The sequence below is a fragment of the Anarrhichthys ocellatus genome, unplaced genomic scaffold (genome assembly GCF_004355925.1).
Source record: "Anarrhichthys ocellatus isolate YVR2014 unplaced genomic scaffold, GSC_Weel_1.0 scaffold1, whole genome shotgun sequence".
Classification (NCBI taxonomy): Eukaryota; Metazoa; Chordata; class Actinopteri; order Perciformes; family Anarhichadidae; genus Anarrhichthys; species Anarrhichthys ocellatus.
Window position 1 is genome coordinate 18,716,401 of NW_022280031.1, and position 18,562 is coordinate 18,734,962.

Sequence of the window (18,562 nt, forward strand, 5' to 3'; positions counted from 1 at the left end):
GTGTGTGTGTGTGTGTGTGTGTGTGTGTGTGTGTGTGTGTGTGTGTGAGAGAAAGGCACAACACACTTGTGCCTTTCTCGTTCCGTTAACATTTCTTAATTAACATACATCGATCTTAATGTAAGACCCACCACCCCTACTGGCTGCTTGTTTCTCTGTCTCTTCAGCCACGGAGCCTAATTCTTATGATTATTGGTTTTCCCAAATATTCGCTGGTTCCACCTTCTTTTCTCACTAAACTGAAGACCTCTCAGACATCACAGTGAGTAGGGATGGGAAGCCATAAAGTTTTTATTTGCTTATCGGCCCTATTCTGTATCGATTCTTGATTTTAAAATATAGTTATAGTGAAGTCAAACACTTCTTGATTGAGCCTGGTAGCTTTTATTCACAGTAGAACTCGGATGCGTCTCTTTATCCTGCTGCATAATATGAACAAGCATCTTGATATTAATCTTGATTAATATTCTATTATTCAAGTATTGTAGAAGATGCATTGTGTATACTATAGCAATAAAACCTCCACTGACGCAGAATAACGAGCTTAAAGAAATGTAAACCGATAAGAACCCACAGCAACATGTGGAAGTGGAGGCCTGCCAGCTGTTTGTTTGGTCTGGATGATCTTTGCTGCAGAACAGAGAACGGCTTCTTTAGCTAACGGGGGATTTGGTCGCTTGATGAGGAGACACTAATTAGAGGAACAGATTTTTTCGGCGGTGCGTTGGAGCCGTGACTGCCGGCTTTTCATCAACATTTGATTGAGCTTTAATTAACAGGCTGTTCCTCCGGTGACATGAATCCAAACTCATTACCTCTCAATTACGCTGCTGTCACATGACGCTGCGACGGTTCTGCTGACTCTGTGTGGATCAGACTGAGAGGAATCCGCTCTGTTGGACGGTGTTTTTTTTGGGAGACGGACCCTCCAGGCCCCCCCCCCCTCACTTTAAAGTGTCTGATTGAGCCGCTGTGTGGAGCATTATGTGGCTGATGGATAATTGGGTTTTTAACCTCGGAAAAATATTTTACCTCCTTTCACCACACACACACACACATAACCAGTGTAGCTTGAAATTAAGCCATCAGAACATTACAAAATATGGTGAATAAGTGTTTAGACTTGAAATATGTAGAAGTTGCCCTTTAATATAAACTCGCACGGACTCCCTCGTTTTCCCGTTTCCCTGAGCTGATGAACTGGAGACATTAGAGATGAAGACCTGGTTCTCTCAGACCTTGAATCAAAAGACCTGAAGAGACCAAAGACAGGTCCAGGATCTGAGAAGCTCCGGTTGCACTTCATTCAAGGGAAACTCTGCCGACTGTCAACCGGCTCCCGATGACGTCATCCGGCAGACTTTAGCTGAAGTTTCCCTTTAAGTTCCTTGAAGTGGAAAAGAGATTTTTCTCACATATATATTTTACACACACACTCGCATAATGAGGGCCACAGTGGGGCGTATCACAGGGTGTTGTTGGAGGAAATTTAATTAGCGGACGATAAAAGCTGCCGGCTGGTGCCAACCGACAGGAATCAGATCCTGTGACTGAATCTCTTGTTCTCTGGTCTCAGACTGTAAAGTGCAGATTCTCTTTATGTAAAATCAGATCAAAAGGGATTTTATAATAACACGACACACACGTTTATTATAGCGAGATGCAAACAAAACAGACATTTTAGAATAATTTGACATGCACGTCTTTTATTTATTATACATCCACTCACTGTTGTACGATACAGGATTGCACAATGAAACATCGTTGTGGCCTCAATGCTAAACACACAAGTAATTAAAAAATATTCAAATGGGATAAAACATTAAAGTAGGCAATTAAATAGGAAAAATATGTAAAAGCAGAAAGAAATAAAAAAATGAAAACTAAATTATATTTACAAGGAAGATATACAGTTAGACACACACACTGTCGTGCTGTATCATGTTTTTTATGTAAAGAGTATTGTTTTAATAAAAACAAAATATATATTTTTTGCAATTCATATCATTCTGTTAGCTGTTGTTGGTGGCTAACGAGAGTGTTCTTTATTCTAACAGACAGCGCAGAGTATAGTTTATAGAAGTACTCCGATCCTTTACTTAAATACCCTGAAACCTTTAAAAAGCATCCCCTGCTTTATGGTCTGTTTGACTCTAAATGGACCATAATGTACTAAATGAACATCATGCTGTATTGAAGAAGACTTGAAACTAGAGATTGAGACCATAAACTCATGTTTACAATGTTTACTGAGGTAATAAATCAAGAGAGAAGTAGAGTCATTTTCTCATAGACTTTTATACAACCAGAGGAGTCGCCCCCTGGTGGACACTAGAGAGAATGCAGCTTTAAGCATCGGCTTCACTCGGTAGAACCGGAGGTGCTGTTGGTAACTTGGCAGAGAGGATATTTAAAGGTGCGCGAATGAGACGATATTCATGCTGAATGTGAGCCAAGTAGAGTGAACGACTCTTTGGACCAGTTTGTTTTGACAAAAACACAAAAGAATCATTGAAAACACCAAACGGCTCCCGTCGATCGCTCTGAATGTAAAACCGAAAGCTCGGCCTTTCTTTGGAGTGAACTCACTCTGATCACATGTGTCACATATCAGAGCACCTCCTGCTTCTTGATCCAGCGCTGCTCTGCATACCAACAGCCTGTGAAGACCAGCTTTTTGTTGCTTTTCATTCACATTCAGCTCAGGTTATCAGCCTCCACCTGTTCTATTATTCCACTGTGCTCCCCGGATGCTGCTTCAGGATATCTATTGATTTTCCCCCCCCCCCCCGTCGTCTAATATGTGCTGTGGCTCAGCAGTTTGTAGTGCTCCTCCTTATCTCTCAGCCTCGTTGTGGATGTCTGAGTAACGTCACTGAGTGAGTCGCATATTAATGAATAAATGAGTAATTGTGATCGTATGACCCGCTGCTCTTTTGTCATCGGTGTCCTGATGGTGCGAGCCGATTCCCTCTCGTCTACTCGGCCGGCTTCTGTTGTGATTGTGGACGGATGTTGTGTGGATGAGGAAACTTTTACCGGAACGAACATGAACATCGAGAGTAAATGCACAGAAATGACGTGAGCTGTCAGCATCCGTCATGTGGAGACTCTGGATGGAAACATTAGTGACTGATGTATGTTAACGTATTAATAAGTCAATGTATATTTTTATAATAAGAAGATGAAGTATGAAGTATGTGTTGTGTGTCTCTGGTAGCGAATGATCAGCTGAAGCTTTATCGTGAGTTTTGAGCTCATTGTTTGTCTGTTCTGGTTCACTCTCATAGCGTAACTTGGATATCTACGTTATTACACGTTCATGTTTATTAATATATATTAATATAGTGACATGTGAAGCCCTGTGTGACTGCTAGTCGGTGTTTAAACTCTCATTCTGGGCCTCATCTCTCAAAAGACCAAAAAATACACGCACTATTTGGGCTGAAGAAGTGTTTCCCAGAAACGTTGTACCTGAAGACGCTTTTAGAAATGATGGAAAGATGACTTCTTCACACTGCGGGAGGAACCAAAGACTACATGTTTTTGAAGAGTTTACACACAAGCTGATAAAAAAAAATCCACAAAATTGCAGCGAAGACACCGAAACCTTTAAAGTAGAAAACCAGTAACGTCTCACCGGAAGATCAGTTTTCTCTGCATAGATACAGATTATAGCCGCCCGAATGGACGTGTTCGTACAAACGATAAATCAAAGAACGCAGTCATCTGACTCTTAACTCAGCAGCAGCTTCACTGTTAAAAAGGTGAACTTAATGGAGCTTTTAGCAGCTAAAGAGTGAGATTTCACTCAGGAGGTGGTGGAGACCAAAAAGAGAGATTAGACTCATCAGGTGATGCAAAGACTCGTCGTGAATCTGGTTTTGGTTAATATAACTTAAAGACACACACACACACACAACTTAACTGTTAACTTTAGTCAAATACAGATTCTCTGTTCACTATGTTGCCACCATTGTGAACCACATCCACCGGTTTAAAATGAGCTGGTTGAGAGCAGTGTGTCAGTTTACTCAAACACAAACATTCAGCTGCCGTCAACAAATCCACGTCGACACACGAGGCAATTAACAGCTGTGACAGGAAGTCAGTTCACTTCAACGGTTTCCTCAACAGAGTTGCAGGTTCATTAAAAATTATCAGCCAGAAATTTATGAGTTTAGGACTCGAGAGATGTGATGTGGTGTCTTATAATTGGTCTGTTTAAAGAAAATCTGACACATGAAGTTAAGAGTTTGGGAAAGTTTTCTGCAGATATTTTGAAGCACTTTTGTTTCCAAACGGTATATTTAGATAACTCTGGGTCAGACGTGTTGTTGTGTGCGTTCATGTGTTCTCATGTTAGACACCTGGTCAGTGTTTTGAGAGGTTGTCAGAGTATCCAAGTCTAATGAGTCCCGTGAGTTAAGCTTCCTTCCTGCTGTTTCTCGCCTCTTCTCTCTACTTTCACTGCCTCGTGTCCTCTTTCTGTCATCACGCTTTTCATCCACATGTTTGTGCACCAAACACATTTTTTGTTTTTGTCTCTTATCAGACAACCCCTGTAACCAATGATAATACACCGTATCTGACCTTAATCTAGCAGAGAAAACACAGATGGTAATTTATTATCTGACCAACAGAGACACATGTACATAGCTCACTTATATAATTCATCCTGGTTTGATCTGGATTCAAGACGTTTAAAGTAACGAGTGTAAATGGAGTCTGAGTGGTTCATATTGTCACTAATGTATCACAAAGGAAAGCCATTCTGTGTTTTTCTACGAAATCCATCAAAATGTGTAAATCTTCGCTCGTTGCATGAATACGGTCTTTTCAAAATAAACTTCCGTCTTCACAGGAAACTCTATTGAGGTTTAGGCAACAAAACCACTTAGTTAGGTTTAGGAAAAGATCGTCGTTTGGGTTAAAATAACCACAGAAGTGCAGAGAAAGTAAGCAAGTTGCGTGACAAAAAGGTCAACGTTGATTTCTTGTTCCACACGGGAACAAACAGCGACTTCCTGTCTTTATACTTTATTCATGATTACATACAAACTCATTTCTTGGGATATCTACAAATCGCAGCGCGTTATTTTTGGTAGACCAGCCTGTACCATTGGACCGAGCCAGGCTGGCTCTTTCCCCCTGCTTCGTCTTTATGCTAAGCTAACCAGCTGCTGGCTGTAGCTTCGTATTGGTCGTATAGAGTGGGGATGTTGAATTGTGTCAGAATAAGTGCACAGTTATTATAAATGTAAAATAAGATGTTTTTATTGGATTTTGTACTTGCATGGACAAATAATGTATTACATGAAATAAATCACAGATTCAACCTGCATGGCGTCGACATGTAAAGAGTTGATGCTCCACAGATATCTGTGTCTTCATCAGTGATGGTGAAAGTTAATCTGGAAGTCTGAGCGACCGTCTGAGCCAACGAACGGCCTCTTCAGCCCACGTTGTGTTCTTCTCGTATATGTAAATTTGTACTCTGCCGCTTCCTGTTTTTAAAGTGAAGCATCACTTAAGGTGATCACATTTCCAAACTCTCGTCTCTTAAAATCAGAAGTGTGTCGTCCGCATGATTAGATAATCAGAGAAAAAGTATTTTTTTTTTTTTTTTTTTTTTTTTTCTCTCTCTGAGATTTATTCACGATGTCTCTGCAGCTGGTTACCTTAGCTTAGCATAAAGAGTGGAAACACGGGGAAACAGCTAGCCTGGCTAGCTACTAGCTACTGGTGGTTTGAGGGGGCGGGTTCATTGGGTGGACTCAAACAGAGTTGTATTCACTTTTCAGCTTTTGTACACATTCAACACATCAGATATAACATTGTAAATCAGTGAGCTTTACCAGTCTCTATGCTAAGCTAACAAGCTGCTGACTGTGGCCAAACAAACAGGAGGCTGCTGTTTGTTCCCCGTGTGAAACTATAAATCAATATTGAGTTATTTGTCACTTAAATTGCGTACCTTAGTAACGGCCCTCGCGTAGGTATTTTAACCAAAAAAAAGAATATTTTTTTTAAACCCAACTAAGTTGTTTTGTTGTCTAAACCTAACTAAGTTGTTTCCTGTGAAGACGTAAGTTTATTTTAAAAAGACCATCAACATGTAACGAGCAGAAATGGACACGTGTTGCCTGTTTTTGTTGGAAAATGCACGAAAAACGTGGAATAACTCTGTAAGGTGACGTACGAGCACTTGTTTGAGGATACGCTGAACTAAAAAAAAAGCAATCGGCGTATTTTCCCAAAATGTTGAACTGTTCCTTTAACCTCTGAACCCCAAGTCAATCATTGCTTAACATCCCATTCATGTTTTTCACAGAATCTGTTTTGAGTAAATGGTTTATTTGAGGCAAAACTTTCAATGAGACATACAATTTAAAAATACAATTTCAGAGGAGTTGATATCAGCCAGTGTTTCTCACTGAAACATTTAAAGGTAAATAACATTTTAACATCTTCAACCCCCAAAAAATATTATTGCGAGACCAACTATACGTTGAAATGATCGTATAAAAACATCTAGATACTCGGATACCCCTTCAACAAAAGTGCTGGAACCAGTGGACACGGAGTACTTTCTATATGACATCGTTCACGATGATTTTCTTTCTCGGTACTTAAGGGGGAAATGAAGGGAAGCATCGGTTTATGGGGTCCGAGAGATAAAAGCATGAGGCTTCATGTAATTGACCTCAGAAGCTCACAGAGAACATCTTGTGCAGACATTAGTCCAGCGGTCTAATCACTGCGGGCTGTGATGGAATTCCATCAAGGACTCTTCTTTGGTCTGTCCTGCACCTTATTGCTCCCATTATAACATCCACACGTAATGGTGTTCATTGACCAGTGAGAGTACGTCAGCGCTGTGTTGATGGTATCGACGTTCTGATCCACCTGAAGTCCACGCTGCTCAAAACCTTTTCATCTGCCCGATGTCTCCACAATACATTCCTTTATCTTCTTATACTCAAACAGTACATCATATGACGCGAACATGTAGTCAGTGGTGGTACATCTACTCAGGTTCTGTACTTAAGTACAAGTTTGAGGCACTTGTACTTGTGTATTTCTATATATCAGAGGTATATATTGTACTTTTTACTGTACTACATCTCAAAGGTACATATTGTACTTTTTACTGTCTGAAACGGTCACAAACTGCGACCGTGTATAGATTTATATGTATACACCCCGCACGCACGCACATACATAAATGCATACTGAGGCTCATTTTGATTTCACATGCGTGATCTTTTCTTTCTGTGCATATTTAATGAGCATCGTTGGAGGGAGCCTCGGACACTTCCGTGTACAGTAACTGTTGAATAGACGTTTTGGGAAGAATACGAAAGCACATTCTTACCCTTCTAAATGTGCTTTAATTAACTGCATGTAGTAAATCCACGCAGAGCAACATATCTGTGGTTGTGGACTTGTTTGGCTTCTTTCTGTGCCGCCGCGCTGCTCGCTGATTAATTGAATGGGAGACGAGCGCTCGTCCTCTGAAACAGCCTCCAGGTCTGTGTTGAACTAATTTCACGTCCTAATGCAGCCGGCTTTACTAATAGGTTTGGGCCACTCGTGGGTGTTGAAGTGTTTGCATGTAATAAATCAGAGATGCAATCTTCCAGGTTTAGCTGGAGCTGCATTCAGCTGTGCAGCTCTGCACTGGTTAGTGTCCGGTTCAAGTCATGAGACGTGTTGCTCTCATGACTAAGAAGGTGTTTTAGAATAGCAGAATCTTTTTGTTATATTTTTAGCCCAGTATCGTGAAAAAGCCCCGAAATACAATCTGTTGGTTTTGTCTACAGGGTACTGTTGGTTTTTGTTGCCGAAACCCGACTGTCGGGTTTTGGACTTTTAAAAAGTCGTGCCGAGGGACAATTCAATACAAGAAATCAATAGATTGCATTTCATGACTACTTCACGAACAGCTGTGATACTGTGTTGATATTTTCCAGATATATTTATGTTCCTGAAATAAATAACAGGCTATTAATAAATCGGTTGGCGTATTATTGAGGTCCTCCAGTGTTCGTCGGGCGTTGACACAGTTTGATGTATGATTTGCACCGTGACGCGTTTCTATCGTGCAGCTTTGCGTGGGCAAGCAAAGCAGCAGTATGCGTTTTCTGTAAGACCAACATTTGAGGCTGTGGGTTCATAATTATTATGGGATGCAGCCTCGGCCCAGTTTGTTATTTATAAAAAGAAAAGGGACGACATGCAGACTTTGTATATTCTTCGTTGCAGGACGAATGATTCACCGTATGAATTGAAATTTATTGATATGGTATTGTTGCACGTAGGCGGGCACATGTGCACAGTAATCCCCCCCCCCCCCCGCATCCCCGAAAACAACTCGGAACACTGCTCACAAATGTGGAGTTTCATTTAGACTTGCAGGTGTACAGAGGTCCCAACACATGATGCAACTTGAAGCCAGAGGCAGAAATAGAAAGCTTTGTGTCGTGACATATTGTATAAATCATTTCTATACATTACGTTTGGTCAGGACAGGATTTCAAAGGATGAGGTGTTTTACATTTATGTCTTTGATAATTAAACCAACAGTCTCTCAATACCGTGTGACTTCCTGTCTGTGGCCGCTCAAAGCCGATTGGTTCCTACAGAAGATCTTAAAGAACAAATTTCATGTTAAAAAAATGAAAGTGATGGTGTTTGGGACTATTTTCCACTGCGATTAAAAACATCTTCTACAGGATCTCTTGGACACATTTTTCTTTATGTACGTCACAGTGATGTGGCAGCTCCTCCGTCTCTTCTTCTTGCCGCATTAAATCCAACGTTTTGTCAGAAAAGCACCAGGTGTTTTTTTTTTTTTTTTTTTTTTTTTAACAAACATTTTATGGATGATTAAAATCTCACAGTAGCTTCGTCCTCCTCTTCATCCTTCCTTTCCCGTCTCTGTATCAGCGTTCCTCCACCACTCGTCCTCTGTGTCGTCACTGATGTATTCTACCGGTGGTCTTTGCAGTGGGTCTAATGTGTTCAACTGTTTGTTTAGTCTTCTTCCTGTCTCTGTACCACTCGTCCTCTGTCGTCACTGATGTATTCTACCGGTGGTCTTTGCAGTGGTTTCATGTGTCCATCGTGCTTCCCTCCCCTCACATCAGGGACTATTATCAGCTCTCTCCCCCCTCCACAGTGTAGAAAATCAATGGTGCTAATTATTGTCCATTACCTCGAGGCTGAAAGACATCAGAAGCAGCTCGCGGCCCATGCACAGATTAGATTTGAGACCGAGGATAATTAGCTTAGCAGCTTTGGACCACGAGAGGCCGGGGCTCTGGGGATGTTGTGTTCCTGCCTGCTGCGAGTTTTATTGCTCCGTGCGATCACTGCTGATCCCTCTGAGCCGGGAGGATTGTTCCTCAATGCGTAGTAAGACCTGAGGCGTGACACTCGCAAAGTCCTTCAGTTAAGACAATAGGACTAATACATATTTAGAATTAAATTAAATTATGGTGTAGTGGTTACACCCAGAACTTCCCATTGGTTCTATCCGTATCCTTTCCACCTTCTAAGGGTGCTAACAAGAACCCTTTTCTATTCCAAGGGTTTCATCTAGAGTTCTTAAGGTTCTGGGCCGATGTGATGCAGTAGAACCCACATTGTTCACAATCAGTGTTTTGAGAGGGTGTGTTCTGGATTCTGGGCGTTCCCTTTTAACACGCGTACTTTCAACAATCCTTGAAGAACTTGAAGGGTTCTTTGGATTAAAATGTTTTCTTAATGGAACCATTAGTCTTACAAAGAAGCCTTGAGAAACTCTGTATTCAAAAACATGTTCTTCAGAAGGTTCTGGGTTCTGAACCCTAATTTCTCAGAGTGAGAACCGGAGCCTCACGGAGGATTTGCATGTATTAAACATGGCTTTTGTCAGCAGAGAACAACACTTCAGAGTCGTGTGTTCACATGTGACCTGCTGTCTGTCCTCTCCTTGTTACAGTGACGGTAGTGCTGCTTCCTGTAGAGCCTGGTGTATAAATACACGTCTTATAATAACAAGTCTAATAACAGACTTTTTAAAGGGCTTCTTGATGAGACGGATGAATACAAAGATGATGGCGGTGATGCAACGTGAGGGAAAGACGAGTACTCTTTTATTCACTGCGGTGACTTTATTTTGATCTATTTCTGGTTCACATGTGAGGGGCCACCTCAGTAACAGAGGCAGTGGTGCAAGAAAGTATTTAGGTCAATAATAATGTAATTAAGGTATTAAAAGTACTTTGTTCTTTGTTACGTCTTATCTGAGCAGTTTGGGAAACTCTGAGACGTCCAACCAATAATCAATTTATTTTAACGTGAAATCTGCAACTACAGTCGGATAAATGCATTGCAGTAAAAAATACAATATTTACCTTTGATATATAGTGATGTACAAGTATAAAGTACCTCAAAACTGTACTGAAGTACAGTACTTGACTAAATGTACTTGGTTGCAGAAAACTGTTAACTGTCTGAACTGACTAACTGTGGTTAAAGACCAGTAACTCTGTACATTGTGTTTAAATTGATGCTTTTCTACCCAGAATGCACTGGTACAAGGGGGAGGAGCGGGTCCCTGCCAGGAAAACACATGTTGTGTTCTCACTAAAAATCACGTCTGCCGTCACATTTATGGAGCGAACCCAGAAAAGCTCTCAAGCATGGAGTTGGTGTAAATAAGCTGCAGTGAGATCAGATGTGACTGGACACTGAGGGAGGGTTTTACACTCGGACTAATAACATTAACTGTGTTTTTAAAGTTTAAAAACATGTTGCATCTGGTAGCTGTTGGGTGACAAATAAGTCAACTTTGGCTCCTCGTGTTACAAGAGGAACGAACAGTGGACTCACACCCATGACGGGTATCGAACAATGAACTCTAATGGATTTCGGGTTCACTTTTTTAAGGGTACCGGTGTGGAGTGCCTACTGGCTACGTCGTAGACGTCGTCCCTCAACTCCGTTCTTGCATCCCCAGTTGCTAATCTGATTTTAAACAGTGACAGGCAGAGAAAGTCTTGGCCCAGACATCCGTTATACATTATTCTGCCGAGTATACAGAAACTCCAAAATATTGGCCCCCCCCCCCCAAGAGGCTAAATCGACCTCAGACCGATGGGTTCCGAGGTTGTGGTTCTGAAATGCATCAACAGCTATTGGATGGATTGTGATGAAATGTGGTTTCATCGTTCATGGTCCCCTCAGGATGAACTGTAATAACTGATCCTCTTTTTCATCCAGCGGCGTCATCGGGTCCAGTACAAAAACCTGCAGAACTAATGACATCATCCGCCTCAGCCGCGCTGAAAGTGTTTGTGTAACCTTTTTATAAACTGGACAGCTGCTGTAGCGTGTAATACACACACACACACACACACACACACACACACACACACCCAACCCTGCTAGAGCTTCAATAGCGTTACTCATGCGACACATGTTGCAGAAGAAGGAGCCGTGACACAAGCAGGTTTCTGAACACATTCACTGAGCAGTGCAGCTACAGTTCCATCACTTTTATTTCAATTGTTTCCTAAACAGCTCATTCAAACATTCGTGGTCATCAATTAGAAAATGATGAAGACAATAATCTTGTTTTGGGACAGTCAGTTAGCCTTTTGAGTCATACAAACAAACCCTGTATTACACCAACACATCTGAAGTCTTACGGTTATAAAAGCACGTGGCTCGGCAGTTTAAACAGGAGATGAGGGCAGAATGTGATAAGAGCTTAATTCCCCTTAACAACCTTTGTAGTAACAAAGTACCACGTTCTCTTTTCCTGGGAAGAACTTAAAGCAGCTTCTTGCGATCGTCGATGGAGAGAACATGAACACAGACATTGGTCCAAAAAAAGTTCGTCATTTTGTGCATCAATCGGGTGTCGGCAACATTTGAAAGAAACTGTTGACAGTTGTGATCGTTCTGATAGCAATACGTTCTCACTCCAGACTCATCACGCTTGGACGGGACTCTTTGGCGGCACTTTTCAGGCTGGTGCCATCCGGCGTTAGCTGTTCCTACGAAAAGTAATGAGTCTTCATTCGTAGACATCCCACGAAATGACGAAATTACGTGTGATATCCACGTAATCACGAAAGACGAAGTATAAAGACCGCTGAAGCTCACACAGGGCGGGAGGTGCTAACATGGATCTTTCACAGAGGAGACCGCTGTTCGAACCCCGAGTGAAATGAGAATATAAGGTTTATTTGTCACGCAACATGCCGACTTCAGTAATGGCACTTCCGCGCTTATTTCAACCCAAACAACGAACTTAACCTAACTGTGAAGATGGAAGACTTTCGTAGGAAAACGTAACTTGTTAATGCACTGGCTAACCCTTAATAATTTGTGTGTGTGTGTGTGTGTGATGTAAGAGTTTGTGTACTACTTGGTTAGGTTTAGGAAAATATCTTGGTTTGGGTTGAAATAAGTACGTTTGTTACCCAGTTTAAGTTGCGGGCATGAATAAAGTATGTAAATTACAATAAATCAGCTTAACGCACAATAACTTGGTTTCAGACGTACATAAACCGCGGTCTCCTGGGTGAAAGTCCTGTTTGTTTGAGCCATCCATCCTCCCCGAACTCCAACTTTATTGTAAATCACCTGACTTCGTCCTTTAATCCCGTCATCACTTCCTGGCGTGTCCAACACGGACGCTAGAGTGGTGAGTGGAGCGTCGTAGTCTGAATTAAAGCAGTGTTCTTACTCCCGACTCGTCGGTGGTGTCAAAGTTATGGAGAACAAAATAAGATTAAAAACCAAGTATCCAGGGGCTTTTAAAAGACACAATATTACAAGAAACTGTTTAGATAAAACCTGTCTTCTACATTCTGAAAGCAATTTAAAGCAACTAGTTCTTGCACAATAACTACATGCTACTGTTTGCAATCCCATATTTTGATTAAAGCTAATTAGCAAACATTAGCATGCTAGCGGCCCTAACGGAGATGGTGAACATGCTAGCATCATGACAGCATGCTCATCTAATCTGAGTGAAATCAGATTGTTGTAAAATAAATTTTAGTTGTTTTCTCATGCAGGTGTTGAGTGTGCCAGATGAACCATTAGTTGTTGTGACGTCCTACCAATAGTTTAAGAAAAAAAAAAGTGTTGATATATAAAATATATAATTGTAATATATTTATTCCACTTGGATTGTATATTCTTTCTATATATTCAGTGTTTTTATTATTTGTAGGATTATTAAAGCTACTGTTCAAAGTGGTCACTGTGTTTAAACATGTGTTTTGTGTATTATTTATTATTATTCAGAAGTGTATTTGCATTCATGTCTGATTATATTGAGTTAGTTTTAAAGTGTAACTAGTGGCTCATGCATTTATTTTGACAATAGTTCATTCATTAACCATCATCCACCTGGTTTGTATATTTTCTCTATTTTTCCTTGTGAAGTCGACACACACACACACACACACGGCGTGTCGTTGTCGGAGCAGATTTCCCTCGTCTTCTGAGCGGTCCTCTGTTACCGTGGAAACGACAGAACAGCTTGGACGGAGGGTGGGAGATGGCGACGAAAGAGGAAGTTCTGAGGAAAAGTGAGATGGAGGAAAGGTGGGAGGAGGCGAGGAAGGACAGACTTGTGAAGGGTCAGAGCGGTTTAGGGCTGAAGCAGAGAGAGGTTTGAGGGATAGACCTGAGTGAAGGAAAGATCACACGAGAGGTTTAGGAGGGAGGAAAGGTTACAAAGGAGGTAGTAGAAATGAAAGTATAGTAAATGGGGGAGGGGCAGAACGGAGAGACATTTTGGGGAGAAAAGGAGAAAGAAACAGTGAGTCAGATTATTTAATATAACTAAAGATTAAAGACAAACGGTAAACTCATCTCAATTACATATAATTCACAAGGTTTTTCCTCACAATTTATTTTTTTAACAAAAGGAGTTTGAAGACAAAATAGGCCGGGAAACATTATTCCATTATTTTTCAGGCAAAAAAATCTACAAAATATATTTTGGAGTCGATCCCAGCCGACATTGGGCGAAGGCAGGGTACACCTGGACAGGTTGCCAGTTTATCGCAGGGCACATGTAGAGACAGACAAACATTCACGCTCATATTTACTCCTACGGGCAATTTTGAGTCTCCAAATAACCTAAGCTGCATGTCTTTGGACTGTGGGAGGGAACCCACGCTGCTACCGGGAGAACGTGCAAACTCCACACAGAAGGACCACCCGGATCGGCGATCGAACTCGGGCCCCTCTTGCTGTGAGGTGACAGTGCTAGCCACTACACCACCGTGCAGCCCAAAATCCCAAATCAAATTAGTGAATGAATAATGCAAATTAAGAACATTTCTAGCTTTGAATTGACATGTTTTTTGTTCTCTGCTGCTCAAAAAGAGTATCGCAAATTTATTTATCGCCCTCTTTTGAATCGTCACGTATTTGCATCGCAGATTTACTGCCTTGTGAAGTATCGTTGCATTCCTAATAAAGACAGCAGCAGCTCCATCATATAGTCTCATTTAAGTGATTATTTTCTCAATTAATGAATCGGTTTGGTCTATAAAAAAACAGAAAAAAAACACAAGATAATTAGTCAAAGGTGATATCTGTCAGAAAATCAAAAAAGGAAAGGTATTTTGAAGTTGGACTCAAGGAAATGCATCAAAGATTTCCCAGTTTTGTTTAAAGAAAATGATTTAAAGTCAATTATGTCAATTTAAGCCCAATGTTTTTGTCTTTCAGCTCCGTTTTTGGTCTCCTCTTTAGGTAAATATCTGTCTCTTTAGCTGCTAAATGCTCCACAATGTTCACCAGCTCGTCTAATGGAGTCTGTCTGCTGGTTCCTGCTGAGCAGATGAAGTACAGTTGCTTTTTACAGCCTTCTACAACTGTATATTCAGCTGATCATTTTATGCGTTATAACCACTTTAATGTGTATCACCTATGTAACGGACTCTATAATTTAATTGGCCGACCACGACAGCTCCTGTCTGTAACATCAGTGTGGACAGAAGGAGACGATGAGTTTTGGCTCCACAGAGCTCTGATGCACAGATGGAGCAAAAAACCAACAAGCTAACATGCTAAATAAATGAACACTGGGGTCCGTTCACATCGACGCTCATTAATACGACCTAATGTAATTCAATTGTTTACCGACGTGACATTTATTTGATTTACTGTGCGGCTGTAGAAGCCTGCAGGGCTTTTTCACAGAAAATAACTGGATGGAAATGAAACATTTATTCAACCCCTTGTGTTAGTTTTAATATTTAAAAGACAAAAAGGATTTTGTGATGTAGTGATGTAATACTTATGTCCTCATAAATGCAATTTCAGGCCTAAAGAAACGGTTTGATTACATTATTTCTAACAAATATGCACGATAGCACATGGTTCAATGTTCTTTTTTTTCAAATAACAACCAAAGTTAATTATCACGTTTAATCATCATTTAAGTAAATTAAACTGGAGTTTCACCAGCAAGCTGAGCTCTCTGCAGCTCCCTACATGATAGCTAACAGTGCTAACAGTCGTTTGCTGCTGTATTAATGCCCTGAATGTTGTATGTTGCTCCTTTAGTTTTTCTACAGGATCAAAGTGATCCGGTGATAGTTGTCCGTACAGCCATCCTCACGGAGAGCGTTGCATCCAGTTTGCATGAAAAGAGACAAAAATAGTTGAGCCAAGAATTTAAAAAAATACCTACTTTTTTTTTCCACACAGCTTTTTGTTGCGGACATGATCAGTCTTGTTGATGTCGTTCAGTTGTGCAGCATCACTTGCAACGTTTGATGTTTTGAACTTGTCTGGCTGTTGAACAGTAACAAAACCGAGTCATAGCTCTGTGATTGTAGGTGAGGTTTTTGGTGATTGCAGCAGAAGCTTAAAATGCTGTTATGGATAAACGGGCACCGTTTTTAACTATTAACTGATTAATACTTGCTGATCCTTCAAATAATCAATTGAAGGAAACTCCTGGATATTTGCATCTTTTCTTTAAAATGAAAAAGAAGCACAAACACTCATTTTCACCAGGATGCATCTCTTCTATATATACTGGTTTCACAAAGTGTAGAACCATGAATGATTTACCGACTGACAGCATAACACAGAACGCGCAGAATCTGACTTTTCCAAGAGTTCCTTATTGTGCAGCGAGAGAACGAGCGGAAGCTACAGAGAGATGTGATTCTATTTACTCTGGTTTTCATGAATAAATGATGCGATTCGTTTTAGTAGAGAACGAGAGAGCAGACGATGGGGATTCCTCCGTAATGGATGTTCGGAGGGTTTGTTGTGGCGCAGTCATGTAACACATTCTCTGTCCTGTGGTGGATTTCAAGTTTCTTTACAGGCCCCAACATTTAAATCACTGCTCACTATGTCATACCGGGAATAAAGAAATGCACGGCATACAAACACAGTCCAGTGCTGGCTGATCACTGACTGAATCAACTGTTTCCTGGTTGCACGAGAGAAACAGGATTTGTGTTTGTACATTTATCCGTAGACCGAGGTATTTGCAGGACGTCACCTGATCAATTAGTGAGCCGTTCAAAGCATAAACTCTGCTTTTTATACAGAGCCAGAGTTTCTGAGATGAGGATGAGCTCGTTGTAATACCTGAATATTGGTTTGTAGATTGCTTTTTGCCAATGGCTGAGAAGAAGCTCCAGTGCAGACACCAGGTCTATATAGAGTTTAAAATATAGTCGTCAAATGGTTTTAAAATGAGTAAAATAAGGATTTTCTATCAGTTGCTCTAACAACATATTCACACTTTGAGAAAAACTACCCAGTGTCTGACCTCCAGTGTTTAGAGGCTTGATGCATACTTCACATTCAGACAGCCTTTGACATCGCAGCAGTGGCCCTCAAACGGTGTCCTTATACACACCTCTGTATTGCTGCAGTGAGGGTGGCGTGTGTGCAAATGATGCAAATGATATGTGTAACTGCAGGAAGAACATCGTTCACTTGAAAACACCACCCAAAGCACATTTTATCAATACAAAGCGCTTGAAAATCGGCAAAGTGTCCCTTCAAGAAACCGGACAATACATCAACAGACACGGCTTGTGATCCGTCAGGATATCTCAAGGAAACGGTAGAGTCAAGAGCTCTTATTGAATGTCTGTTGTACTGACAAGCCTTTAACTAAAGCTGCTGATCCACCTGTGTTCATTCTGTTGGTGCGACAAGTATTTCAGTATCGCTACAGGGCAGGAAACGATCCATCGAAGCCTCGGTTTGAGCCTTGCTTAGTTTCTGAAGACGATAGTATTCAAAATATGTTCTACGGTTAACTAGACTCACCCTAGTTTGAAGATGATGATAAACAAGTGGGCCGTGGAGCGTGACGTAATGTGTGTGTCGGCTGATAAGTAAGAATCTGTGGTCCAAATATGCCGACAACTAACTAGTTCATTTCTTTAACTTGTATTAATCACTCAGTTAACTGATTTCCACAGTCAGTTGATGTATCATTAGCAGATGAAGAATAAATATAGGTATTGTCACTTTTCCTGTAATTGTTGAATTCCTGATTGAAATGATCTGCTTTGCCTCACACTTCTGAGGAAACATGATCTCGTGCCAATACTTGACTCTTCTTACGCCCGATAAGCATCCTTCATCCAGTGCCATCAAACTGACCGAGATCAAATGCGTCCTGTAAGACACGTTACAGATTTACACCGTGTTCTGATACCAAGCCGCTTTGTTTACAGGACATGGCCAACAATGACTGTTTCCCGCCGCTCAGCACAAACACTCGCTCCTGTTTTTGTTCCTTTTATCTTCCTCTGACTTCCGTCTCCTTCACACTCGTGTAAACCAGCAGTCCAAGTATTTATCTTACGTTTCTGTGATTTTTAAAGGAAAACAAAACTCAGAGTTGGGACATTCAGCACACGGACGTATAAATCTGTATTTTACTTTCTCAGTAGAAAGTCGACTCTTCCTCTTCTGTTGGAGTCGAATCAGCTGTCTAACATGAGCTCATAAGGCTAACTGAAGGTACACTAACGTTCAAATGACGGTTCTGAACAATACTGGAACTGGTACCAGTTTAAGACCGGTCCTCAGGACATGTCACCAGTAAATAGTCTTTAATCAAACATTAATCAAAAAATGATCCAGCTCATAAACAAGTCTGTGCACAATGGATCCTTGTTGTGAAAGCTTTGAACGTGAAATGAATTTACCGTATTTACGTCTGGTCTCTGGTGTGTAAAGGCGATCAGAGATGATAGTTTGTAATGGAACCTCAGCATGTTTTGACGAATATAGTTTACCGTGTGACATGATTTTTCATTGTTCCTCTGTTAACTAACTCAAACAGGAAGTATATTTTTCCCCGCATCTCATCTGCGATGACAGTTGTGTTCTCTGTCGTTTTACAAGCTCAAAACAGATGTTGACGAGGAAAGACGTCTTACATATTTAATGGCTGCTCTGCCCTCCATTTCACTTAAGTGCATCATCAGTGAGAACATCCCTTTTACCCCCCCCCCCCCCCCCCCCCCCCACCCCCCCCCCCCCCCCCCCC

General features: G+C 41.1%; 2 protein-coding genes across 2 annotated transcripts in view; one reads left to right on the forward strand and one right to left on the reverse strand.

Annotated features, from left to right (window-relative positions):
- Window positions 1–14,206, forward strand: part of LOC116397121 (E3 ubiquitin-protein ligase RNF123-like) — a 24,877-nt gene extending 10,671 nt beyond the window's left edge. Inside the window, exon 11 of the mRNA XM_031872334.1 lies at window positions 11,272–14,206. Coding sequence (XP_031728194.1) covers window positions 11,272–11,362 — 91 coding nt within the window. The 3' untranslated portion in view covers window positions 11,363–14,206. The remainder of the gene's footprint in view (window positions 1–11,271) is intronic.
- amigo3 (adhesion molecule with Ig-like domain 3) overlaps window positions 11,652–18,562 on the reverse strand; it is a 15,724-nt gene continuing 8,813 nt past the window's right edge. Inside the window, exon 2 of the mRNA XM_031872217.1 lies at window positions 11,652–13,696. Within this exon, the coding sequence (XP_031728077.1) occupies window positions 13,661–13,696 (36 nt within the window). The 3' untranslated portion in view covers window positions 11,652–13,660. The remainder of the gene's footprint in view (window positions 13,697–18,562) is intronic.